The sequence below is a fragment of the Daphnia pulex genome, chromosome 5 (genome assembly GCF_021134715.1).
Source record: "Daphnia pulex isolate KAP4 chromosome 5, ASM2113471v1".
In the NCBI taxonomy this organism is placed as follows: domain Eukaryota; kingdom Metazoa; phylum Arthropoda; class Branchiopoda; order Diplostraca; family Daphniidae; genus Daphnia; species Daphnia pulex.
In genome coordinates this window covers 4,220,568-4,248,518 of record NC_060021.1, presented here as the reverse complement: position 1 = coordinate 4,248,518, position 27,951 = coordinate 4,220,568, and the positions used below count along the sequence as shown (strand labels likewise).

General features: G+C 37.6%; 3 protein-coding genes and 1 long non-coding RNA gene across 9 annotated transcripts; 1 reads left to right on the top strand and 3 right to left on the bottom strand.

Moving 5' to 3' along the window:
- Positions 1-9,076: 9,076 nt before the first annotated feature.
- LOC124193528 lies at positions 9,077-11,805 on the bottom strand. The gene is made up of 3 exons (XR_006874299.1): positions 11,710-11,805; positions 9,275-11,648; positions 9,077-9,218 (listed from the first exon to the last, which is right to left on the bottom strand). It is a non-coding gene; the product is annotated as an uncharacterized LOC124193528 (long non-coding RNA).
- A 5,681-nt stretch (positions 11,806-17,486) lies between these two features.
- On the top strand, positions 17,487-19,115 carry LOC124195074 (WD repeat-containing protein 61-like). The gene is made up of 8 exons (XM_046589559.1): positions 17,487-17,601; positions 17,671-17,747; positions 17,825-17,976; positions 18,100-18,335; positions 18,405-18,498; positions 18,561-18,654; positions 18,730-18,901; positions 18,976-19,115. Exons 1-8 carry the CDS (start codon positions 17,599-17,601, stop codon positions 19,063-19,065), a joined length of 918 nt encoding a protein of 305 aa, XP_046445515.1. The 5' UTR covers positions 17,487-17,598; the 3' UTR covers positions 19,066-19,115.
- LOC124195075 (ras-related protein Rab-27A-like) lies at positions 19,112-21,282 on the bottom strand. Of its 2 annotated transcripts, none has more exons than XM_046589561.1 (8): positions 20,625-21,282; positions 20,542-20,565; positions 20,339-20,487; positions 20,257-20,276; positions 20,073-20,187; positions 19,827-19,939; positions 19,395-19,542; positions 19,112-19,326 (listed from the first exon to the last, which is right to left on the bottom strand). In XM_046589561.1, exons 1-8 carry the CDS (start codon positions 20,689-20,691, stop codon positions 19,291-19,293), a joined length of 672 nt encoding a protein of 223 aa, XP_046445517.1. In that variant the 5' UTR covers positions 20,692-21,282; the 3' UTR covers positions 19,112-19,290. The 2 variants fall into 2 exon arrangements, with proteins under 2 accessions (XP_046445517.1, XP_046445516.1); XM_046589560.1 differs by having other exon boundaries at positions 19,112-19,329; positions 20,625-20,853.
- Positions 21,283-21,918: 636 nt separating this feature from the next.
- On the bottom strand, positions 21,919-27,090 carry LOC124195073 (polypeptide N-acetylgalactosaminyltransferase 5-like). Of its 5 annotated transcripts, none has more exons than XM_046589556.1 (12): positions 26,911-27,090; positions 25,835-26,151; positions 25,509-25,753; positions 25,243-25,409; positions 24,935-25,142; positions 24,746-24,856; positions 24,489-24,666; positions 24,171-24,351; positions 23,022-23,161; positions 22,904-22,952; positions 22,648-22,832; positions 21,919-22,576 (listed from the first exon to the last, which is right to left on the bottom strand). In XM_046589556.1, exons 2-12 carry the CDS (start codon positions 26,123-26,125, stop codon positions 22,412-22,414), a joined length of 1,920 nt encoding a protein of 639 aa, XP_046445512.1. In that variant the 5' UTR covers positions 26,126-26,151; positions 26,911-27,090; the 3' UTR covers positions 21,919-22,411. The 5 variants fall into 5 exon arrangements, with proteins under 5 accessions (XP_046445512.1, XP_046445509.1, XP_046445510.1 ...); XM_046589553.1 differs by lacking the exon at positions 24,171-24,351 and adding an exon at positions 23,533-23,713 and having other exon boundaries at positions 26,911-27,069; XM_046589554.1 differs by having other exon boundaries at positions 25,835-26,148; positions 26,911-27,066.
- Positions 27,091-27,951: the final 861 nt, after the last annotated feature.

The following is a 27,951-nucleotide window of genomic DNA, read 5'->3' as shown; positions in this document are numbered from 1 at the left end:
AGTACCAAATTCATCTTCCAGATTATGATTGAGGGGGGGCATAATGGCACAAACTCATCCCTTTAATGTATGTTAATTTTTAATGTTAGTGCGAATTGTCTTAGAAAACCGGATGCTATCGGCTATTCTGGACCGACATATATTGCCATTCTCTCTTGGAAACATAGCTCTTCGACAGCGAAGGCCCATTGAATGGATTTTAAAAAAATTCTTTGCATTCCTGAGTTCGATGCGCTAACCAAAACAGAGAATTCGGTGAAACCCATCTTGATTTCAGACGGTAATCAAGACTGCTATTCATTACTTTCTTCGGTACTAATGCGCCTGGTCGGAGTTCGTTAAATCGCATAGAAAGAAGAATGGCACCTTTGAGTCGCAAGTTGAACGGATTGATTTTGAAGCCTTATCTTTATGTCAGTCATTTAGATGTTTCTGGAAAAACTGTCGATGCTGATCTTGAAAAAGTCAACTTCAAACATGTCGGTACTCTTGCTGAGATTTGGAATTCTGTAGTGATTGATGGCCATCCATTAGTAGCAGACTATATTGACCCTATTCACTCCGAGCTTGGTGAATCGCAACTGAATGTTGCTGATCAAAATTGGTTCGCTGAAAATGTAAGAAGTAGTCAATACTTTCTTCAAATTGTTAAGTGCAATGATATGATATTTTGTGCAGCCCCAAGAAGCTCGGAGTTTCTATTATTACTTCTTGGTTTACGCCACGCCCAGTTCTTTGTGTGAAACGGCAGAAAGTGGTTTAAGGGCTGCATAGAGATCTGATTTTGAAAAACACTGTTTTCCTTCTCTATTCTTGTCACTGAATCTTAACAGAGAGTTTTTAGTAATAATTCTCTGTTTTGAAAAAGGGGTTTACTTTGGTGACGTAGTACGCGTGAGTTTTACATTACGTATGAATTATACGTATTTCAATACGTCAGTAATGTATCGTTGACGTTCGCATCACTGGTTATTACCACAATCAACTCGAGTCTTCAAAGCATTTCCTTGCGATCTGTATAACCCGATAGTTCAATCTCAGTTGTCAGAACGCATATTTAATCATTGCTTGTTGTATTTCGCATTAGTGGTTATGCTTTAAAACCACATGAACATCCACAAAAAAGATCGGTATGCTGTCTCAATTGAAACCCAAACTCGAATAAGACCAATTTCTGTAGCAGCCAACCGTCAACGAGAAATGATGATTGATTGCTAACAGTGAAAATGGGCCAGAAGAAGTCGAATGGATTGAGGAAGACGAACTTGATCTTTCTTATCCAATTCCTGGATTTCCAGTCTTCGAAAACAAAACTGTATATCCCTAAGTTGAGTTTAAAAGTTGATTCTCTGCTGTTGACTGAAAATTTTTTCGCTTGTTTTTTGCCGGTATTATATCATCTAAAATTAAATAACAAAGAATATTCGTGTGTTTTTTAATACAAATATTGAGTTTTAAAGGTTTAATTTTTAGAGGGTAGGGGGGGGTTGTAAAACTACTACGTAGCATTAGGGGAAGGGGTCAGCATAGTACTTCAATCTACTACAGGGCAGCGTTGCCGTGATCGAACTCTTTTTTTGATCGATTAGTGCGATCAAACTCAAAATTGTTGATCGAACTCGAACTCAATTTTGCAATCAACATTTCTTGGTGCACGCCATCTACTGATAGTAAATGCAATAATTAGCAAAGTTGTTCTGGTTATACTGTTAAGAGCGTCAACGTTTTTTTTTCAAAAGTTCTCACTGTCAATGCTCAGACATTAGTTTCATTACTGTGTTTCATGATTAATTTGCATAGTTAAGTGAAGCAGAATTTCAAGAAATGTCGGAGACTTCCGATCATGAAGAATTTCATGATGAGAATGCAGATCCAAATACGAATTTATCACACCACAATGCTAGGTAAATTAGGGTTCTCATCTAAAGATTTAATTTATTGTATATGTGATTGAAGTAATGTTTAGATGCATGAAGGAAAACTGCAACTCCATAAATATTTACATGTCAGTAACACAATAAATTTTCGCAATAACCTATACAGAAGCATGATCCCACTCGGAGCTTGGGCATTGGTAACTTTGGGAAAAGCTGCAAAAAATTTGGATAAATCAACAATTCTAAACACCATCCCTGTTTCAGTAAATAGAGGTTGCAAAAAAAAGACCTTGATAGTTGGGTGTTGGTAATGAATTCATATTACGTAGACTATTGTATTTTTATAACTTTAAACTATTGCATATTTCTTTCTTTGAGTTCGATCAAACTAAAAAAAATTATCGATCGGCAAGACTGCTACAGGGAAAGGGAGGGGGTCAAAATTCAGTATAAACTCTACTACGTAGTATGTGAACGTTATCGACAATCTGCATTGGTTTTCTCTACTTATTTTTTTATCGTAAAAATGAATTATATGATTGACGTGGATAGGGGATAACTGATGAATAGAAGTCAGGGTATAAGTATAAGTAAGTATAAGTATCTACAGAACGAACCGCACGAACTCTGGTGGGAAAATACCTGATGACGCAGTAACACAATACCTATGGATCAAGCAGGGATGGTCGAGTAGGAGTTAAAAATCCTCCAGTGATGATGTACCTGATGTCCACTTGATAAATGATCAAACTGTCCATGAAATAGAAGATAAGCTAGTTAACCAATCTCAATCAGATGATGAAGTTGGTAGACTCTTGTTTTAGCATTTTTTAAAACTAAACTTTACGATAATAAGTAATGCAAGAAAGATAAAATTCTTACAAATATCCAGGTTTCACATTTAAAATGTTCGTATAGAGGTAAGAGGAGCCGAATAAGTAACTCCTGAATCAATACAGATGACTTCAATGGTACTTTTTTTTTGCTTAATTTGAGTTAGGGTTTTATGACACGAGGCCAATGATGTTTTACGAGCACACAACAGAGCACATCATAATTTAGCATGCGGAATTCCAAAGGAGGAGGACTTTCAAATTGAGATTTTAGTGATCTCAAGTACAATTTCATATCTGGGAGCAGGTTGCTGTGTTCACGAGTAATTCCCCTGAAGTAGAGATAGGGTCCTTATAAACCCAGAGTGGAAGCGTTAAATGTGTGTTACGTTGATTGACAGCTTGTCTGTAGCCATCTTCATATTGCATTCAAATCAATAAACATCTTAGAAATGCTCTTAACAGTAGTAGCCTAATAATCAATGAAGGGAACTTTAACTTACCAGCTAATATTTGTTACCCTTTGGATTCCCTTGGTGAATGTGAACTTCTAAGGCTCTTCTACCCAAAAACTAAACAACAAAATTTGTCCTGCACTCTTGTTGGAGAAAGAATTGCGGTGAGCAACCTAAACTTGTATTAATGCTTTGACCATGCATAAGATTTTCTCCCCAAGAAGCTTATTCCTCTTTTGCTGTCTACAAAAACTCTGAAGTCTCCTAAATAAAAACAGGCATTAGTTGTTTGAAGGTATCGAAAGATGATTTCATGTAGAAAGTTTTAAAAAATACAACAACAATGAAATGGCTGTTGATACAAAAAAATTCAAATGTTACCGTTGCTCTGTCACTAAATACAAAAATACCAAACCGAGTAAACAGAACCCATGCTAGACAAGAAAGGCTGTTGAAAAGTTCTCAGATCGCTTATTATTGAACTATTTTTAAATAAATTCTTGGGAGCAATACCGAAAAGGTCAAAGGATTTTAATGTAGCTTACAGAATCGTCAGAAAAACGTTCTTCTTTGATGGAATGATTCCATGGGAGATCATCTCCCATAATTTTTTTTACGGTAAATTTCACGTGTTAATTACTTCCCTTATACATTATTAATAATAACCTTACATTAGCAACTCCCACTCCTGGTTGCTGGATGGAACGGGCGCAAGGAAAGTTTGGAAGCCATAATTGACATAATGCCCAGAAGACCCAGAGTCAGAGCAAAACGAGCAAGTATCGTAACAAGGGAAATAACCAAAAGAAGACATAACGCTTCCGTTGACATCTTTGAAAACCAAATAACTTGGGCTAGGCAGCCACATTGGGCTCGTCATTCTCTTCACTTCTCCACAGTTCAAAATTAATTATTAAATTCATTTCATAAACATTTTCATGCATTAAATCATTCATCATTATTTCACTTCTTATAATGCATGATCACATGTAACGTTTGGAAAAAAAATGCGAATAATTGTACCTGTAAATTTTTATTTTAATATTAACCACACAAAGTAAACATCACTATATCGATATGACTTAACAAATAACAAATAATTTTGTCAATAGAAAATATCTAAGTACCAAATAAAGTCTTCTGGTCTTAATTCCAATGGAAGAACTCATATACATGTGGCAGGCCTGCGATACCATCAAGTGAGGAACCAATCTTAATCAAAAGGTGTCAACTCCTTAAAGACGGTTAGATCAGCCCATACTGGGACCTTCACTTTGCCAGTCCTAGAACCAAACATCAACATTAGAATACTCGTAAGCAAAGTTTGATTAAAGACTTGATACTTCACTGGGATTCCATTGGAATTCCATCCTTTCATATTCCCAAATCAGTTTCTTCCCGATCTGGCACCCTTTACGCCAAGTCACATGCCGAATTTTTTATCCAGTAAGATTCCGACGCATAATATAACTTGAGCAAACGCATCAACCAGCATCAGATCAATTCCTTTGTTCACGAGAAGTTCAAAGCGTTTGTCAACAAACCCTTCCTGGTGCAATTCATGGATGAACATTGTTATCGTGCTCTATTTGCTACCAGAAAATTGATACTCAACTACGGTTCATTACTTAGACCACTGGATTTTATTCAGCACTTAGATTTGAATGAACCTCCAGCCCTTACTTTAAATTTTTTGTTAATGGAGTTTAAGATTTATCGAATTAACTCGCCGAGGTTTTCAGTGATTTCAGTGATGTTAAAAACATTGTGTAATGTCATGTTAGAAAATACATATTGCGTTATAGACACGTATAGATAATTGACAAAAGCAAGAACAAGTGTATAAATACCCAATGGTAAAAAGTTGAGCAAATAATTTACTCTTCTTGTCACTTTCGAATTGTGTAAGAGAATAGAGATCAGGAAAATGGCTGGCTGACGGCTAGAAGATTTTAGAAAGGGGACAAACGGCAAGAAGAAGGAGGTTGCTAAAATATCTTCACGATTTAGGCAACCAGATAGGATTAGGCAAACATACGTGTCAAAACATATTTGGGTTGCTAAAAATGTAATTTTAACAATCTTCCTCAAAACAAAAATATTTAGGAGATAGGCAAATATCTTTAACTCAAATGATTTTCCTCAGATTCGTGTGTGGTACGGCCAGCGGTTTGTGAAGATATTAGCAGGTTCGTCTTGAGTTGGTTTGCACTTCACTTGGATCTTGCTTGCTGCTCACGAAAGAAATGGTATTTTACGTCGATTTGCTTTGTTTCTGATGGAATTCAGGGTTGCACACAAGCCGAGGGGCACTCTGATTGTCACATAGGTAGGAATTTGAACTCTCTCAGTTTCCTGGATCTCGTTCAGAAGGCGGATAAGCCAAAAAGCCTCTTTGAATGACCTTGGCCTTGGAAATGCGGATACAAATTCAGCTTCTGTGGTGAAAAGTGATGTGCAGGACTGTTGTCTGCTGGCCCTGGCGCATGACTTTGGCCCAACGTGAAGTAGAACAACGATTTTTAGTGTCACCGGAATAATCTGCATAAGAGTAGCCAACGGTTGAGGCTTTTCACTGTCGATGAAGAAAAGGCTAAAATTTGCGGTTTATGCTAAATAGTACAGTATAAGCTTATCCACACTCCAATGGGCAAGGCCGGAATTTGGGCAATATTTTTCAACTTGACCAACAGCATACGCTATGTACGGGTGAGACATTACCATGACATACAATAAGCCGCCGACTGTTTATCGATAATGAATGTTTTCCGTTGCTGATTTTTCTTCTTGATTTTTTGGTTTAAATGATTCAAGACAAGGGTTTCGATCAGCTGGCTCTTTTTTAGGGGAATACTGGACCAAATTTTATTAAAGAATCAGCTTTGCCGTGAGATGGGGTTTAGATAAGTACGCAGCTGCCCTTATAAATACACCCAAGGATATGCTGTTTGATGTTCTAAACTGAACTTTTAGAAAACTTTAAGAGGAACTCATTAAATTATAGTGTTCAACACACGTGGAGCTTGTTTCAATCCATGGAAGGATTTTCTAAGGTGACAGACTTCCTTTTCCCTTCCTTGTTTGATGAATCCTTCGGGATTATCCGTAAAGATCTCTTTGTTGAGAACTCCGTAAAAGGAAGTCTGTTTTGATTTCCCACTGGATTATCTCCAGATCTAAGGCGGAAACGGTTGCGAGCCTGACTCTGAGTGCCTTATGCTTCATGACAAGGGTAAATTTCTCGTGATAATCTATAGCATATTTCTGTGTGTGACCTTTGGTTACCAGACGGTCATTATATCGCTCAGAAGTGTCTTCATGGGCTGGTTTGATCTTAAACTCGGTATTAATACTGTCGCGTCCAGGATAAAGAGGTGACAATGCCCATGTCTCGTTTTTAATAGGGGAGTAATATCCCTCATGGATGGCTGATTCCAGATTGCAGTAACTCCAGGATTGTTTCTTCCAAGTTGTAATGGAGGAGATACGGAAGTAGTATCAGTAGAAAAAGGGTCGTCAATAGTTTCCGTGTTTAAAGTTGACCTGTGTTTCTTTCTACCCACCGTATGATGAATTTTCGTCAAAGATGATGTCCCTGCCTTCGATAATTTTCCTTGTAACTAAAACCATACAGTCTGTTTGTTTTGAGCTGTTGCAATAGTCCAATGAGATCACTTTTTGTCCAATTTCTGTCGTTTTGTGTAAGGTACATGTCCAAACGTCCTTAAACTGAAATCTCGAAAATGCGATATGTCCGGGTTCTTTCTGTACCAAGCTTCATTTGGCGTAGTGTCAATAGTGTTAGAAAGAGAACGATTCAGCACATTAACAGAAAAAACTACTGCTTCACCCTGGATTTCCAGTGGAACCTTCTAAGCATGCATCAGACTTTTCCTCGTTTCCATTATAGTAATTTTGTCAAGTTCAGAAACTCCGTTCTGTTGAAGGGTGTAAGGAGCGCTTGTTTCGTGGTGGATTCCAAATTTGAAGTGCCATTCTTCAAACTCCTTAATACAGAATCTCTTCCGTTATCTGATCGAAGAAATTTTACTAGTCTTCCTGTTTCAGTTTTCAGTAGGGCTGCAAGTTGATGAATTTATCGGACACACGGTCACAAGAGCAAATAATGTAGTCTTCTTGTCATTTTTTAAGTGTGTAAGATAATAGAGATCAGGGAAATGGCTGACTGACAGAAAGAAGACTTGGAAAAAAAGGGGACAGAAGGCAAGAAGAAGGTTGCTAAACAAAACTTATATTGTTTAGAAATCCAGATAGGGTTCGGGCAACGGCAACCACACTTGTAAAAATATATTTTGGTTTGAGAAAACAGAGATTTTTACACTCAATTTATTTGCCGTCCATTGTTTGAAGGTTATTGGTGGAGTCTTGTATGTTCATCTCTTCTACCCATCAGATGACATTAATCTCGCGGAGAAACTTTGGGTCGTCACGGCTCATAATTTACAGTTGTTTGATTCCTCGTCATGTGCTCTGAATGTGAAGCTGTGCTTAATCTCATTGATAAGTCTGATATTTCCAATGGAAAAATGGCTTCGTCTTTCTTGAGCTCTTCCGCAATAAGAGGCCACACATTTCTACACTAAATTCTAATCTAATTTTTGTTATCGTCCGCCTATGTTTTCATATACCACATGCCGAAAGACAATAGCTGGATCCAAATGTCATCAAAAGGGGAGTGCGTATATCGAATCAACTGAGACAACGCAAATCATTCGTCATGTTATATGTATATGTGACTAAGAACGTCTTTGGTCGATTTCAGACCTTATACGTAGCGGATCCAAAAAGAAAACTTAAACCGAGAGCATCCACCAAACAGAGGTAGAAGAAGATACAGTCGAGTCCATTAACATTAGTGAGGGGTCCCTTAGTATTTACATGGGGAAAATTTATGGTTGACTGACATACTTGGCGCAAAAAAACTTGTGGTTTAATTACTGGGGTAGGGTAGGGAATGGGAAATTAACGTAAAGTAAGGTTTCTTGGTTAAGGTTTCTTGCCAAGAACTCCAGCCAATGAAAAAAATCCAATGTTTATATTAAAAGACCCCACCCCAGCATGTTAATGGACTGGACTATACAACACCACCACAAAAAACCAACTGTGCAGCGATAGTTTCTTCTTCTTTTAAGTGTTTCTGATTTTTTAAAAAGGCCACATCCAGTCCTCTTGCTACTTCCCATGACACCATTCGTTTCTCTTATAATTTGGAGACTTTCTTCTCCGCAACTGCTTAATTGAAAAGATAAATAGGTCGAAAAGCAAAAGATGGTAAAGATAGCAAAGAAATTACCTTGAGGAAACTAAAACTTTTAACAACATATGTAACTGATTTGGTTGTTGTAAAAGTACTTGCAATTTTATTTTGAACCACGTGCAGTATGAATCGGGTACAAGCGTCGAAGATAGCACACTTTCGTCTTCAAAATAACAAAGCTGGTTGGCTCAGGCAATGGCCCGTAAAAGGCATTAACATGTAATTTCAGACATTAAAAAAATCGAAATTTTCGCGTTTCTTTCTTCTTGGCTTGTAAATTCTGTTTTTTGGCTTTATAGGCTGAATCTTTTCGATAGGGAAGAAAGTTGAGGCCCAATTTCTTGGTAGGCCTTAGGGTTTTTCGGATAATTTTTAACGGTAGGACGATCAATATTTCCCTGAATCTTAACTGAGGGCATCCCTAACTGGGTTCCTCAACAAATCATGTTGCACGGAGAGTAGATATTTAGGCTGCATCATTCCTGATAAAGAAATGATTTGAAAAATAGATCTTATTTTTTTTTTATTTGTGTGTTACAGTGAAAAGCCGAAAACTTACTCAATCAAACATTAAGGTGGGAGTCCTGAAGGGGGGGGGGGGGGGGGGAAATCCTTTGTTCAAGAATCCTCCCCTTTGTCCCCCATACCCTAAGGCCATGCCGCGGGTGGGGACAGGACATGCGACATATTTTTGGGTGATCCAACATTTCAAAACGATGAATTTATCTACAGAAGAAAGAACAAGCGCAGTCACAGTACTTGTATCTAGGAGTGACTACAAAACAAAGATTAAAACCAATAAAAAGAAGAAAATTATTTTATACTCAATACAAATCTTTTTGGGGGCCCTGTTCCTTTTGGCTCTCGGCCGTCTCGGCTAAGGATTTACGGCGTTCAGTTGAACGGGAATTAGGCCCCAGCACCTTGGTATTGAATCTGGGGTGTGACTTTGAGCTGTACTTGAATTTGGTCCAGAGGAATCTGGGATGCTGCTTCGGGTTCGACGTAAACCACCGCCTCAAGATTCCTTTTTAATGGTCTGTGACCCCTATTTTTGAAACGATTACGTGGCATCTGAAAAATATATGATTCCGCTGTGTTCATGAAGGATTTTCATGAATCATATTCATGGAAACAGTGGAATGAAATCAACCTTCTATGAAAGACATGGCATTCCGTTCCATAGAAAACAAATTTTATATAATAACTACCAAGATATTATTGTATAATTTTCTGGCTATTTTTTGTGACTTCGCTAATTGAGCGCTAGGGAGTTATTTCGCTAATCCAAAAACCCCACAAAGGAATTTCATTAGCTATCGACTTTAGCCCCATTAAGCGAGAGCCATTAGCTAATGTAGCCAAAAACACCAAACCCGTGCTGAGAGTTACACTGTTGTTGTTAAGGGTTGTGCTGTTCTTCTCATGATGTTTTCGCCATTCGGGTTCACGTTGCCTTTTACATTTCGTAAATTGTTTCTGATGTTTTTATGGAAATAAGATTTTAGAGTGTTATTGGGGTTTTAAATATCTTGATAAAGAATCAACAATGGACAACAAAAAACTACCCGTCTGCCACCCAAGCCAGAACCATATATTGTATGTATGGATCATTTATTTCTATGAAGGTAAGGGAAAGCAAGAGGTAAGAGGTTGTCTTTCGGTCACCTTCGGTAATATATTGTTATATTATAATTGGTAATATATTACCGATTCGAATGCCCAAGAATTGTGAACCAGAGCTTTATTGAACTTTTCCACCCAAGCAATTTCCAAACCCAGCAGTACGATAAATGAGGACAGTTAAACGTAGACTTTGCAGGAAAAATCAATGGGAGCTGCATTCCTGAGCAAAACATTGATTGTGTGGTAAAAAGTGGATTATTATATGCAAATTCTCTCTTCGTGAAAGGGCTGGGCAGTCAAGTTGGCTGCTTCGTTTTTATTCCACCTAGTTATAACCATTGTGAACAAGCATTCTGCTCATGCTCAACATCTAAAAGAAATTTATAAAATCCCCTTATTTCTTCCGCGACATTTCAATTGCCATATATTTGAGGGGACTACTGACAATCTTGAAGTCTTATGGCTATTCTACGACATCCCTGCAGCTAGTTTTGAGAGAGCTTGTTGGACGAATCATCAATCCATCTCACATGTGGTCTTCCCATTCTTTTCTAGGAGAAGGCTCTTGTATTTAATTACTCGTAAAATCGCTGGTCATCTCTTCAGTGTTGACTTTGTAATTGCTAAGTGTTACAACTTCTTGTGACTCCATGGACAAAACTGCTGCCTTCTGCATGCTATTATCTAGTTAAACGAATATATCAGGTAGTGATGCTTGAGAGAGCCTCATTTCCTGTCAAATATGCTACGCGGCTGCTCAGTCTCTATGGCTGGATCATAAGGTTCTTGGAAATCAACGTCTCTGGAAATAAAAACTTTACAGCTTACAGGATCACAGGCCCTGAAGGCCTTTTGAGATTCATAATAAAGCACATGATGACACATGACTGCTTTTGGATAAGACTTTATCCTCTTTTCTCTTGTGGTGAACTGAATCAACACCAGGCAGAATATGGCAACTGGGCTAAGAGAAGAGAAAAGACGACGGGTTTTAAACCTATGGGGCAGCTCAGTTTCTTTTCTTTGTCTGATCTAGCGCATGATATGCGATACGGTCTGAAATATACAGTCTATCACCTCGGAAGTTTTGCCTCACAATTACTCCCTGTACAATTAGTGTGTCATACTCTTTTAATATGTAGAAATACCGTAGATCCAAATACTGATGAAGGAAACGAAACATTCAGAATTACGCCCTTCCATACTTTATAGGGAACTTCCATAGGAAAGAATGGAACACTCTTTCCTCCTTCGACAGTTCTGTTTGCCAAATGGTTGAGAACATAGACATCATAGTAGTATCATAGTAGCTCCAATGGCAGGGAATACAAATAAGTCCTACTTCTTGCCGATTCCAACAACTTTCAGTTGAGTCTAATTAGACCCACTGTATTGTTCTGGTGAACAGGGGATTTTTTTACGTATTCCGCCTTTAAGAAGCCTTGTCTCACTTTTTTTTGTAAGCGTACTGTAACAATCCTTCTGAGATTTGTGTGCTTGTTGACTTCAAGAGGTAACGCGAAGTATAGGCAAACGTAAAAGTCAAGGTAAGATTTTGGTAAGAGTAAGCTAGGTGTCTCTAGACCAACAAATAAACAATTATGGAAATTTAGAACGGAATAGAAAAAAACTCAAAATACCTGGGATGTCTCGAGCTGAAAGATGGTTACCACCGATACTAGATAATCATAGACAAAAACAAAGCCTATAACAAAGACAAAATGAGTACAGAATAAGCACAAGCAATAGTTAACAAGATTCCTTCGGTAATGTCCTTCGGGAATTTTTTTAAACGTTAAAGAGACAGAAAATCAAGGTTAAATAGTAGAAAGTAAATAGTATACATACTACTATGTTTGGAAATGGATTTGGATTCTTATTAACTAATTGACTAATAATCTGTCAATATTATGAGTGGTGCGATTTAGTTGTGGCGGAGGCTTCGCCTCGCCACCCCACGTCGCACTTCATGTTTAGATTAAGTTAAAGTAACACTTATTACTATAGTAACAATACAATTATATCATGCGGTCACATGTTGCATTACATAAATCTTGGCTAATAGATAGCGAGCTACCATCATACCCATTTTTTCCCTTCCAATAACATAACAATGATGGTCTAATGGTCGTCAACCCAGGCTGACATTCGCATGGTTCGCGGTTCGAATCTCGATCATGTCTGAAAGGAAAACTAAGTTTGTAATTTTTGAAAAATTCCTCTTAATAAGCTTTCGGAGATAAATGGAAGTGGAAGACCGGTGGTAACTCTTCACGACCGCAAGAAGATCTTGATGACCGAGGAGAGGACAGAGGAAGAAGGGAGAGATGACCCAGAGCTTCAAAATGAATATAATCTAACATTTTTAACAAGCGATCTCCCACTCAACCGGACCGAAATGGTGGGGGTACTTTTCGGATCGTAATCCGGAAAAGAACTTTACAAATCCGGACTAGGTCTAATCTGTTCAGAATCGCAAGGCGATTCCAACGGAATTAAGTCCGGATTTTTATCTTTTCCTGTTCACGAGATAATCACGGTTGAAAATCGTGAAATATCACGAAAACCCAAAGTCTCCCCGTCCGACTACATCGCTTTTAGCCGTATATTCGGCTTGTAAAAAAAAACTAATTAATACAAAATGTAGCCCTTTCATCCCTCTTTCAGAATCCAAAAGGATTTTTTATAATTCTTTGAGATGTTTGAGATATCACGATTTTCGTGATACCCCCATTTCGACACATTTTTCAGGCATTTCATTCGGCGTTGCCGATTGCCGTATATGTGCTTTTCGCCCCCTTTCCTGTCCACTCCTTCGCTTTTCCCCTGTTTCCTATGTATCAAGGCCTTGTATATCGATACAGATGGGACTTGATACATAGGAAACAATGGAAAAAGCGAAGGAGTGGGGGCGAAGTCACATATACGGCAATCGGCAACGCCGAATAAAATGCTTGGAAAATGTGTCGAAATGGGGGTATCAGGAAAATCGTGATATCTCAAACATCTCAAAGAATTATAAAAAATCCTTTTGGATTCTGAAAGAGGGATGAAAGGGCTACATTTTGTATCAATTAGTTTTTTTTTACAAGCCGAATATACGGCTAAAAGCGATGTAGTCGGACGGGGAGACTTTGGGTTTTCGTGATATTTCACGATTTTCAACCGTGATTATCTCGTGAACGGGAAAAGATAAAAATCCGGACTTAATTCCGTTGGAATCGCCTTGCGATTCTGAACAGATTAGACCTAGTCCGGATTTGTAAAGTTCTTTTCCGGATTACGATCCGAAAAGTACCCCCACCATTTCGGTCCGGTTGAGTGGGAGATCGCTTGTTAAAATGTTCCTCAACTTCTTGGTTGATGACTAACTGTTAAAAAAGGAGGCATAGAAATTTTAATTGGACAACCAATTTTATTAAAATCAAGATAAAAAATAGTAAACAAATAATAAAACAAAAAGGGTTAAAAAAATAAGAGTGGGAAAATACAAAGTAAAAAGAAGAATAAAGACGAAATCGAAATCGAACATAAAAACCAAATCAAATAATTAATACTCTCCACTCCCATAGCAGAAAAATTGTCTTGCTAGGGAAGATTCAAACTTTTTTTTTCTTTTTATTTACACTGCTGAGCATGCACTGACAGTTGGAAGGTTACGCAAAAAAAGCGAATTCACTAACTAGGATTCGGCAACCAGCTAGGTAAAAAATACGCAAATTAAATTTCTAAAGCAGTAATACAAACAAATGAAAACCCCGTTAGGGCATGTATCAAATTTTGACAGAATTATGTACAAAATTTGGTGACGATTGGTCATTCAGGGAAGAAACGTATAAAGGATAACTAAATGGACATTAAACCCTCTGAATTCCACTACTAGCTACTACTTCCCTACCCCCTATACCCCGCACCCTATATTGTTAAGGACCTTCGTATATAAATATACCTCAGGGATAATAATTACCCAGCCAGGAAAAATCAACAAATAAATAGGCTGTCCAGACAGGTAAAGCAGGACAGAGCAAATCAGAAAACTAGGAGAACAGCACATTAAAAATTATACATACAGTAAATTAACATAAATCTACAAAACTTTGTCACAAAAAGATATGAAGCACAGAACACAGAAAATTCGTGCTGGATTTACATAACTAGCTTGTTCGCGAGTTAAATAAGCGTGGGTTTTACGTCACAAGAAAACGACAGACGAATTTACACAAAGCTTTGGTAGGGAAGGGGTGGAAATTGCGCTTGACGTTATTTGAAGTGCATCCAAGCGGCAGAGATAATACGCGCTTTTCTCGTCGCAACATTAGACAAAAGAATGAGGGAAAAAATGGAGGCAGTCTTAAAAGATCCAGCAATCATGCGGCACATTTAATGCTGGGACGATTGCAGTTTCACACACGCTTTGAAATTCACCTCGGAAATTCAGATTGAGCACCCCTAGGAAAAAATTGGTTTTGACCACGGAAGATTAAGCAAACCGCATGCGATTGCAGTCGAACCGCAAAGCTTTACGGATACATAACGTAGCTGGTTTGGTTATTGCAGTTTTCACTTATTATTGTTTATTCCATTTCAGATTTTGGTCTAATATGAGACCTAGAAAGCAGACTTCAAGTAACGGAAGAATTTTTTGTTAACGGAGACAAAGAGGAAGTCATTGCTGATGATCAGGCTCTTCTCACAAGAGAAAATCGTAAATAAGGTTTTGCGAGCATTAAGGTGTAACTTTCTGGTTGCCTGGCAAGGTATGCAGCCGTCCTTCTCCCGGTAGTAAAACCTTACCTATTGGTATTTAATTCTTAATGCATGCTCGCTTCTTTGTTTCTTTCCTGACTTTTGGAAATGCTCAAAGGTTTCAGTCTTAAGCGAACCCATAAAACTGGATAGCTCAATTTTAAATAGCTTCAGATCGATTATTTTAGTATCCAACATTTTCAATCTCCTCTAGAAGATAGTTGTTGGATGTCTCTGATGGCTAGCCAAAACTAAATTGATTCAGCTCATGTCAACACGATTTAAGGGAAAACAGATCAACCAAAAAATCCAGCAACCTATTCTCTTGTCTCTCTCATTGAATGCACATTCCTGGACTCAAAATTTTGTGCCTCTGCAATCCTAGACTTCAATAACTTTTTGATTTGGCTAGGCACCACGCAATTGCTGCAGCCCTTGTGAAACGCACCTGTCTGCCTTACTTACTGAATCTTGGCTAGCTTCCGGAACACTCAGAATTGCAATTCCTAGCCTCCCGTGCAAACTGTAACCTCTTTAAAGATAAATAATTTGAATAGGCCAAAAATCTGACTTTAAACAAAATAAATTTACAATTATAAATAGTAAAAAGGCATAGGGAAATTTCTATAACCTAAAGTTTCCGCACAGCAGAGAGCGGCTTAGAAATACCGAGATTTTAAATGTTAGAGGCAGGGTTAGAAAAATAACAGCTGTTATCACTAAGACCATCTTTTAAATATCGATTTAAATGTCGATCCGATTTTGGAAAATTGCCATCTATGGGAGGGGGTAACAAAGGTGAAACATCTTGGAAATGAAAAATTGCCATTTTCTAGTGATTTCTCATATGACATGTATGTATGTATCAATTTATATAGCGCACTACGCATGATTTCTAATCCGATCTAATGACGCTGTTTCGTTTCCAATTTGTAAGATGTGATTAAACACATCACCGTATGTTTAACGTCCTTGAAAGCAATTAAGGATCCTGTGTTATGCGTGCTGCCTTTTTCCACGGCGCGACTGCTACAGTTTAAGACGGGTTCAGCTGGGGTTCGAAACCAGAGCCTCATTGCCTTTTTTCCAAAGCGTTGACGCTCTTATCCACTACACCCCACATCCCCACCCCTCATGCGCTGGTCAAAATTATGCATGAGGTTATAGAACCAACGATGTTCTTTGTTTAAGCCCTAATGAATCCTCCTTTAGCCCTATTTTCCGTCCCGTAAAAGAAAGCCAAAGTAGTTCGATTTGCTACCGGCCCTCTTGACTGTGCGGAAACTTTTCATTCCATTTTAAAAGGGCCCTTCCCGTAAACAAAAACAAAAAAAAATGTATGTTATAAAACTTAGAGCTAAGAACCCCCAGTCCAAACATCGTTTTTGTCGGACGAAAACATGATTTTTTGCGATGAAATAAAACTTTAATGTTTTCCCATAAGCTTCTCTCAGCCACTCTCAGCTGTGCGGAAACTTTAGGTAGTTACTGTATGATTGTTAATTTATTTTTGAAACAACTCTAAATAGCCGGGAGAAAAATTTGCCCAAGCCTTTTCAAAATCGGCCGCTAGATGACGTGACGGGGAAATGGGATGATGTCGAAAATCGTTAGGAAATGACGTAAATTTTTCCAATCATTAATTTCTCTGCTAATAAAGTTCAAATCGGAAAACGGGGTGAGAGTTCTGTAAAGTAGTGTTTCACCGTTGTGCTTTTTTGGATTCGTTATCGTTATCGTTAATCGTTATTTTTCAATTTTTCATTCGTTTCGTTCTTCGTTTCGTTAATTTAAACGTGTCGCATTTTTCTCTTTTTGCGACCGTTATCGTTTACCTTAAAATTTTTTTTAGAACCTAGTTTTCTAAGGCCTGTTAGGCCAAATGATGTAGCGAAAATAATGACCTAATTCCTCGCTAGGGGATCGCTAAGTCGGTCATCCCAAAATTGAAAATTTCAAATTTTGAGGGGAAAAAAAGTTCCCCCTGGTGGTAAAAAAATTTGAAATCTCTACGGTTTTGATACGAAAAATTTAGCAAGAAATTAACGAAAACAACGAAAAAAACAGCCATTTCGTTATCGTTAACGAAAAAAACGAGCATTTTCCAAAAAAGTCGATAACGAGGCTCGTTAATACGTTATTTTCGTTGTCGTTATTTAAACGAGTGAAACACTACTGTAAAGGGGGTAAAATCTTTTATTCTGAAAAAATAGGTTTTTTTTAACGGTCTGGTTCTGGTTTGCCCGATAACTGATGCAAAAAAAAACGAAAAACCTCTACAATTTCTGATGGGCCACTTAGATTTTCTTAAAAATCTAAAAAAAACTATGGCAGCTATAAAATCGCGGATTGCACCATTCGGTTTTCCGTAAAATTCTGAATAAAATAGGTTATTCGGGGACTGGCTGCGATGCCTAGCGCCTAGCCACCGTTTCCCAAACAATTAAATCCCTTAAAACCCCCGAATTTTGTCCTCTCTGAGTGGTGGACTCACAACGTAACGACGTTAAAAAATTTGTAGTTTATAATATGCCTCTTCTAAATAAGGATCCTACATTAATATTTTATCCGGTTGAAAAAAGAGCAAATTTAACAACCAAAGTGAACCAGGATAAAAGTAAGAAGAAAAGTAAGTAAGAAGTGAAGTATTCTCATTAGATGGCTCTGTTAACGTGACATTGTTTTGCGTACATTTTCTGGCCTGTAAAGATATATAACTCTTATTTTATCTCAAAATTTAACTTGTGTTTGTTTCTGTTCACGACTCAATTCCTTCATTAAAAATGGTTCGATGGTTAAATAGTTACTTAGTAGCAGTTTTGTTCACAATGATTTAAATGTTATTCCCCTTTCAGTATACATTGGCTCATAAGAAAGAAGCTGCACATGACGAGGGAATTTGGAGTTGTTCTTGGACTAGCAAAGCTGAAGTGTAAGCAGCAGTCACACTTAAATAATATTACATGAATTTTTCAATTATTTACTATTATCATCTGATTCAATCTCTAGAGGCCCGGAAGAGTCAGATTATGTTGTGACAGGAGGAATTGATGATGCTGTAAAAGTATGGGCTTGGAGAAATGATCAGCTAGAGCTTCGCCACCGATTGGAGGGTCATGCTCTTGGAGTAGTCTCTGTGGACACAAGCTTTGATGGAAAATGTGAGTATTTATCATTTTTTTATGTTTTATTTGATCAAAGTTTATCTTTACTTCTGTGACATTGAAAGTACTGAATTGTTCTCTGTGGTTCACTGGCTGATTTCAAAACTTTTCTATTTGCAGTAATAGCTACAAGTTCTTTAGATTCATTTGTTCGCATTTGGGAACTTCAAAGTGGTGAAAAAAAGCAAACCATAGAAGCAGGGCCTGTTGATGTGTGGAGTGTTATGTTCACACCTGATTCAAAGTATATAATATCTGGAAGTCATGCTGGAAAGATCAACTGGTATAATGTAGACACTGGTAAACCTCATCAGTCCTATGACACTCGAGGCAAATTTACTTTGAGCATTGCATGTGTAAGTGAGATCATCCAAGTTTATCTATGAACATTTTATCAAAACTTGAACTTTTTATTTGTATTCCAGAGTCCTGATATGAAGTTTGTTGCCAGTGGAGCAATGGATGGCATAATTAATGTATTTGACATTGCAACAGGAAAATTAGTACACACATTGGAAGGTTCATTTTAACCTTATACAAATTTTAAGTTAACAAGTAATCAATCATTTTACATCTATAAGGTCATGCCTTACCAGTGAGATCACTATGTTTCTCTCAAAATTCCCAGTTGTTATTAACAGCTTCAGATGATGGACAAATCAAAATTTATGATGTGTAAAAAAAAATATTCCCTGTTTTATTTGATTAGATTGGTGAGGTTTTGTAATATAATAATTTGGTCTCCTTTAGTCAACATGCTCAGTTAGCGGGAACGGTTTCCGGTCACGGTTCGTGGGTGCTCAGTGTTTCAGTTTCACCTGACAACTCACGTTTCGTATCTGGAAGTTCTGATCGAACAGTCAAAATATGGGATATGAAGGCGAAGCAATGCCTTCACACATTTACGGATCATACCGACCAGGTAGTTATGCAATAATAAAAAAAAAAAAAAAAAAATGTAAACTAAGACAATTTGTTTCCCCCCCCCCCCGCTAGGTATGGAGTGTTTGCTTCAATGGAGATGGGGAACACATTGCATCAGTTTCAGATGACAGATCCATCAACATATACAGTTGTCCATTGTAAAGCAATTAAATCTTAAAGTTTTCTTGGAATAAAACTTAAAAGTATATTTACATTTGTGGGAAGTTTTATTATTTTTCATTGGACTAGAATGAACACAGCAAATAATATTAAAATTGACGTGAGAAAAGTAACTGTTACAAAATTGTCAACAATAAAGCTTTATCACACTGAATTCTACAAATAGCACAATGAACATTTAATTCAACAAAAATGACGGAAAAATATTCAACATGCGCATCCCTGACTACCATCCGGAGAGTTCTGCTAAAAAAATGTAAGCAATTATATTTTAATTGAATGATGGATATATTCAAGCAGTTAGGATATACCTTCAACTGTATGGTTTTCCCTTTTTGGCCAGTACCAAATGTATCTTCAACAGCTTGATCCATTCTAAGCATAACCTTTTCCAGAAGAAGTTCTACAGCAATGTTAACATTTTGACCAGTTGCAGCAGATGTTTCAAGATAGGATAACCTGTTTAATCAAAGTATCAATTAGCAGTATGGATTTATAACATTCTAATATAAATTTGAAAAATATGCTTCATTCACAGTAACTGCAAGTAATACAAATTTGTATGAGATCAATACTTAAAGGAACAAACTAAGGAACATTTTATAATCCTTTTTCAACTCAGTATTTTAAAATGACCAAGCTAATGTTGTTAATAAACTTTTTCTAACTGATTGGAAGATTGGCTTTTTTTTTTTTAATTTTTTTCTAGCTGTTTAAAATATGACCAGACGTGAGTTACTAACCCGTATCGAGATGCCGTCTCTTTAGCATCTTCTTCAGAAACTTCTCTTTGATCATCAAGATCAGCTTTGTTTCCACAAAGAACTATATCAGGATTGTCTGTATAAGCATGAGTCTTCAAAATAATATAAGTCATTAAATATCCACAATAAAACCAGTTCATCAGAAAAATTACCATTTGTAATATATACAAGTTTTTTCTGATGACATGTGGTTATCCAGCAAATGTATTTTCTAAATGTAATTACCTTTAATTGCTCTAACCAGCTTCGTATAGATAGAAAGGACTGTTCATTAGTTAAATCAAACAGCAATAAAAATCCCATTGAGTCTCTAAAAAATGCAGTGGTAAGACTTCGAAATCTAATTACCAAACCAAACAAATATGAATAAGTTATTTGAAACTAGATAAGAATATAAAACTGAATGTACCTCTCTTGGCCTGCAGTATCCTATGGTGAGTACAGAAAATTAATCTATATATTTCACAGAAATTATTTTATTGTGGTATTACCCATAACTGTAAATGAATTCTTTGGCTTCTGCCTTGCATTCCCTCTGAGTTTTTTGCACGGTATACAACACGTTTTTCCCGAAAATCTATTCCAACAGTTGTTGTAAACTTTGAATTGAACACACCATCTGTATACTGATACAGAAAACCTGGCCAAAGGAAAACTTAGAAATTTTGAATATTTAACAAAGCCAATGATTTACTTGTTTTCCCAACTCCAGCATTTCCTAGATAAAAAGTTTGTTAACATTGCTATTTACTTGATAATTTGTTAAAGGGTTCATACCTAAAGCTAAAAATTTAAACAAATAATCGTAGTCCAAACGATTTGAGGAAAGCGATTTTTTTGCCATTATAAAAATGTGGAAATGCCCTTAAGTACTGAGATAACAACACTGTAGAGTTGAAAAAATTGTGCTTAAACTAAATCAAAATTCATAACAACAGGTGGTACGATACAACGTTCTTTCCCTCTCCGGCTCCAGCAGTCCAGCTTACCCCGCCCGGCCGCCCCGCCCCCACATAGTGCAGCCTATGCCTATGGTATATGCATGGTATATGATAAGGACACTTCGACAATTTCTATGCCGGCTGTCATTCTTGTTAATGATTATTTATTTATTGATTCATTGGGCTAAAACAAGGCTTTGTAAAAGCTGTTAAATTTTTTAAGTTTTAGTTTATTTCAGATTATTTTTCATGTCAGTTGCAAAGGTCCTTGATTTTCTCCACCTAGCGCTAAATACTTTAACCTCTTGCACGTAGTTTTTTTTTAATATCTTTTTCAATTTTCTGGAAGTTCTATTAATTTAAATTCCTTTGCGGTCTTTTCTATCCACAAACCACCCATGACTAGTAGCCTACTATTCTTGCAACAGATTGAACACAACAACAGTCATCACCAGTGATCGTGAACGTATCCCTTTCCTGTGGAACAAGAAAATGAATCTCAAGTGATGCTGGAGAACGGATTCGATTCCGTTCACTGACGCACGCTGACGCATAACGTCAATAGCATATGCAGAGCATGTGCTATTCCTTATTCCTTATATATTCAACACTAGTATATCTCCATGTAAATCAGAGTTTTTTCAGTTCAGCGATAGTTTTGTAATCAACCACATTTTCTCCGATAACAAAAACCAGGTTTCCGTTTACCTTAACAATGGTTTTCACTAATTTTATTCCGTTGTTCGTTTGCATTGTTACTTCCTGGTTATTTCAACCAATTGCTCTCTCATTTGCCACATCGCTATGTTAATGATCACTTTGATTTTGCAGAAAAAATGTAGGCTATACTTGGATAAGAAAAATTTGCGTTAAATTCACATATAGTTTGTCAAAAATTATACCGCCGTGACAGTAGTACGAAAACTTGTGGGAAATAGACTCTTCAACTATTCAAGCAACTTTGAAGTCTCTGTCATCATTTTCGTTACCAATGAAATATCCATAGTCTTTGGGACAACGAATTTAACTGCTATGAAAAAACAAAGCTCCAGAATAAAAGGAGGTTATATTACAGACTGAATTCCGTTGCGGATTGTTAAGCAAGGGTGTGAAAACGTTGCGAATCTGTATAAATTTTAGACAACAATATCTGTATTCATTCAATTATGGAACAAGTTGAAGATGGATAATTTAAAATGTTGTGGAATCAGTCAGTCCATTAGTCTTTCCACATTAATTATATTCCAGCATATATCTTAAAAAGTTACGATTGCGAGACCTTAGAAAAACCTATCAAAGCACAGGTATTGCAGAAGGTGAAATATGTGGAATGGAAACAAAAAAGCAGTAGAAGTCCAGTCCAACTAAACCTCTGTTATGTCATACTGTCGTTGCTGATCATCTCGAAGCACGCACCCTTGCAATCGAAAAGAGATGGAATGTGTCATGTGGTTCAACAAAAGACGGCACATTAGAAAACATGGAAGTTGTAAAGAGGACGGCATCACGAGCTCCAATCTTATTTGAATGGCAACCTTTCACTTATGTACAGGTGTCATACGACAACACGTTTTGTCTAACTTTTTTTTTTCTTTGGAAGGTTTGAAAAAGGTCGAAGCAAATTTACAAGGAATTATCGTCTATAGTCGCCTGCCACTTGAACCGACTCTTCATAATCCACTGCTGGCCCGCCGATCCGTCACATCTTCGCAAGATGGGCAAAGTCACATCACGCGACTCCGGTTTGGATAAGCAACGTCCGGAATTCACGTGCCGTATAAGTCCATCCTACAGTTCCGAAAAGTATTCCGAAATATAGTCATGAAGAAAACATTTAAGAAATACTACTCATCAAATACCTGAGCTTCATAAAGCCACGCTTGGTTGCCACCCATACCGTGGCAACGAATGAGTTTAACAATTCCATCAGTTCCAGTGGCGTCCAAACAGTTGTCATCGGACATGATTTGCTGGCGTTTAGTATAGGCAAATACTTGATTTCCGCCAAGACCATGACAGTATGAGATCCCAACGTTTTCACCTCCTACAAAACAAATCGAAAAATAATTACTGACCACAGTAAAACAAAAAAAAAAAAACTGAGTTCGAAATCACCTTTGCGACCCATTGTGTCCAAGCATGTCTGCGTTTCGGCATTGCGAATCTGAATACATGAAAGATGCGTTAGAAATTGAGTTATCACGGAATAAAGTAGAGTAATTATTCAATTTACTTCTCCGAGGAAGAAATAGTCCAAAGGCATTTGAGATTCTGGATAAACATTTTCCAGATACCAACGAAAGCTTTTACACTGAAGTTTCTTTCTCAATGCACGTCTGGAAGACACATCTCCAACTTCGACACTCCGAGCACCTACAAAATCCATTCAATGTCAAAGTTAAATTGAATTCCAGGGTCGCAGTAAAAAGGGTGAAAACGAAAGGGAAAAAAGGAAAGCCAAAATAATTATTCGCAGTGCATTATGAAGCCGAGTAACGATTGATAAAGTAAGATTTAAAGCGGTTATATAAACTCAGGCATTACTTTGGTGAACGATGAAGAATTATACCAAGCAATAGGAATGAGGAAGCCATGATCCAAAGAAAACAAAAAAGTGTTGTTACAATGGAAATAAATAAGGTGCTCATTCTCCCGTGCTGTACATCAAGAAGGTCAGTTTCAATTCAACAGAAGCTGCTGAGGTTGCTAAGTTAGAAATCAGATCAGCAATTTGTATTCCCTACCGGGATTCAGTTCATAATAAAACTCCTTCCACTGGTCGAGCCAAACTTCAGCTAGTCGTGCATTGTTGTGGTTAACAATGCGCGCTGTTCCGCCGGGAAATGAGTAGGGAGTAGTTTTGCGAAACACATGACCCACGTGACTACAGGTGGCTATTTCTACCGACCCACCACACATCCACACCTGGACACCCGATTAATCATAAAGAATCACCAATGGTTAGTCTGCAACACCCGATGTGATTAATGTTAGGGTAAACCATAGTATACAGATAACACTTTGATCATCTTTGTAGACGTCCACGTCTTTGTGAGCGATCCAAAGACAAGGATGACACATGAAAAATACAGATTGGACACTACCTTGGGAACAAATATTTTGAGTTAATACCATTAGTACGGAAACTATCAATATTAGCGTAGATTCTAAGCCATGGAGAAACTCTCCACGATTAAACTGAATACAATAAATGTTAGTGTTAGTCCCCGAAAGCCCAAATCCAACCATCCAAAGCGCGTCTACCAGATTTCTACATGAAGCCCGGACCAATGTTAGTACACTGCACACAGCAGCTGTTCCTAAAATAGCAAATGCGGTTATAAAGGGGGGGGGGGGAGGGGCTGGACATGAGATGATCAACCTGGGTTCATCTCGTAGAAGAAATCCTTCCAGCGATCCATCCAGACCTCGGCTACTCTTGCGGCATTTTTGTTGACAATTTTGGCAACACCCCCAGGGAACGAATAAGGCGACTTGTCCCGAAACACGTGACCAACATGTGAACACGGAATTATTTCCAGTTCGCCACCACATTGCCATACCTGTAGAAGGGCATAACTCGCCATCGTCATGTCTTACTTCTTAGCATTATTTAGAAATTCAGCACAAGAGTTTAAAACAAAAAACCCTTTCCTAAGATAAATTTTAGTTTTTTAAAAAAATAGTTGAATATACATACCCTGAATGACATTTCGAGATTTTCTCCACCCCAAATGTCCATGCCTTCATCGTAGGTGCCAATTTCTTCAAAATAATCTTTGTCGATCGAAAACAGTCCTCCGGCCATTGTTGGTGTCCTCAATGGCTGGGTACGATCACCATTCCTTCGGTCCATCTCTCGCTGCGGAACGCGATACCTGACAAGATCAATTGCCAATTTGTGGTGCTGTGTGTCGATGGGATTTCAGAAGAACGGCGGTCAGAAGACAATCTTACCAACGGAAATTTAGCTTCCAGTTAAAGCCTCCCCATGTCATATCAGACGCAGTGACGTATTCAAAGGATTCGTCAGATATTACATCAATGATCGGGCACACCACAATTTTCCTGCATCAATATAAAAACGTGACATGCGATAAGTAATTCAAGACGAAAAAAACACTCCAAACAGTGCAATTTGTTTACCTGTTTTCTGCCACACGAGCCAACAGAGGTTCCAGCCAGCCTTCAGTGCATTCACAGTGAGCATCGAGAAAAGTGATGACCTGTCCTTTCACTTGTTTGGCGCCGATAAGGCGAGCGCGGATGAGTCCTGAACGCTTGTGAGTGCGCAGCACATGAACAGGCACGGGAAAATTAGCTACATGATCTTCCAATTCTTTCCCAAGATAGTCTATAACTCACGAAGAAAAACAAACACAATTAAGTACATTTTTTTTTTTTGAAAAAGAAAAAACGGAGAAGAAAAAAAAGACAGCAAATGAATGTGATACCTCTTTCGCTTGCATCATCCACCAAGATAATTTCAGCCAGCAATTCACGTGGCGAGCGTGTTATGATGGACCACACAGTGCGAAGCAACGTCGACCAAGCCTCATTGTGAAAAACGATGACGATACTGGTAGTTGGGAGGAGGCCGGGATAAGACTTGTCACGACACCTGATACATAATGATCAAAAAGGAATTTCAATCACCGGAGTAAACAAATAAATTAATTTAAAAAAATAATAATAATAATAATTAACGTGGCTTGCTTACCCTTCCAGACGAACGTCCGGTAATGATCGGTTTAGAGAAATAGAATCTGAGGCCAACAGATTGAACTGGTTGAGACGAAACTTCTCTCTCATCAAGGATTCTTGATCGGCAGGCAAGTGAACGGGCTTGCCCATTTCTCCAGGCTGCCCAGCTTGTTCTGGAACGACAGGCGCTAGCGACCATTTCTTAAGTCGATTCTTAGCGTATTTCAAGGAAAATCCACGTTCATCCACTTCTATAACCTCCTTAATTTAAAATATGAAATCAATGTTAAATATTTCCATAAACTATCGATGAATTCATTCTACACTTTCGGATTATCGTACCTGATCCTTCTGGTTGGAGTGTGATGCTGCCGAATCGAAATTATTCACGGCGTTATTCGAATCATCAAGAATGTCTCGCTTTGCTGGATGAGCTCCAGCAGCTTGGGCGCCAAGAATGCCGATAGAATTGTGGGGTACAGGGCCAGGATTTCCATCGCCGACATTGTTACCTCGCGATGGGGTCGGCGAATCCGAGTAGTAAAAAAGGACCGCCACATCCAGCAGGAACCACACCAACGAAGTAAACAAGATGATGCGGCATGTATGCATTCTTATTCTTCCTCGAAACATTCTAAGGTCAATTTAAACCTGCACTTCTAAAAAAAAATTATAAAAATAACCCATGAATTAAAATACACAGTGAGACTGCAGCTTTTCCTGCATTTAAACCTGAAACAAGATTACAATCAAGAACTAAGATGTTTCTAGAAAAATTATCCATAAAAAAAATGATTTGTATTAACTATACCTTTTAAACAATGGTTTTATATTAAAGTTACACATAAAGCTTTAAGAATCTTATATTAAATAACAAAATTAAAATTTAATTAATAAAAAATGTTAAAATTTACTCATCTACTGATAATCTGGCAAGTTTGTTTTAGAATAAATCTGCTTACAGAAATTAAAGCTACCTTTCACTTTTTGACATCTGAACAATCTCACATGAAAAATTTCAAGAATTTATCCTCTTAATAGTCAGAAGTTGAAAAGATAAAATATTCAATTCACAAATAAAATATTGCCTAAAAATATAAAATTGTAACACATACAGCTGTGCAGAAGAACAGAAGTTTAAGCTACATTTTGCCATGACATCTGCCATGGCAGATGGACACATGCCAGTTACCAAAAATGGGACACTAGAAATATAGGACAATTTCTTATTTCAGTTGGAAAGATGGATAACTTTCGACATAATTCTATTTCCGTAAATGAGGCTCAAGTGAAAGAACTGATTTCTCAAAAGTCGTACGATAGCAATCTTATGTTAAACGAACCTGCCTTTATGCATTGAATCAAGGCGAAATGTAGTACTTAACGACTAAATATAGCAAACACCTATTTTAGTTTACCTTGGTAAATGAAAAGATAAGTCCACCACGTATAATTGTGCAGAGAAAGTCCTGACAAATGTAGATGTGTGTTTTATTACTACTAGTGTTTCGCATCAAGAAACGCAAGCTTCATGACGTGGCCTATTCTTAGAAATCTTGCAAGCAGACTAATGATAACAAGAATTTTTTGACAGCATTTCGGCAACCTAGCAGTCTTCATGGAACACCATCTTACGGTGAATATTTTAAAATGTTGCTCGTTTCGGTGGGCGCTGAATTAAAGGCCGATATGAAGGCTGAATAATGGACATTTTTATTACGAGGGCCTGAGAGATTTTTGTGTGAAAATCGTTTCAACTATATTTATTACGCAAACGCTAATGGTGCGAACACGCCGACAAAAAGGAAAACCGGAAAATGCGAAATCAAGTCAAGTGGAAAATGTTTTCACTCAGCAGGAATTTGTTGGTAGTATGGATTTCAAGATCAGATCTTTTTTGGAACAAGTCGCTTATCGCATTTTCGCTTTCAGGATGCTTTTGGTTTCGGTGAATCGTGTAAATTCGTGACAACCAATAGGAAACCAGAACATCTGATGGTAATTCCTTGGGTAATTCCCTGTATACTTCGATATCCCGTCGATGTGAGTCAAAATTAAATGGGCACAAGCGTTCGAGAGCGGGAGAATATTTTGAAAAATGTTTCGCTTGTCAAACGAAGATTTACATGAAGCAAATAACCCTGCTGCAACATTTGCCCATGGTTTAGGGCGTTACCACTTACCATCCCTTGATTCAAATTAATGCCACATCCGGCCAGTGGCACACCAGTCGTCGCAAGTCTATTTTCATTTCGTCTACTCTACATATAGCATTGTAGGCTACAGTTATAATTTGAACATTTATTTTTATCACAGACGTCGATAATTCGATATCAACGTAGTAAAAATCTAATGGGCGAAAATGTATGGCAGTAAACTTAACTAATGATGGAACGTTACGGTTAATTTAGATCATATTGTTGAAGAAATCATTTTTAAAAAGTAGACATTTGCCGAAT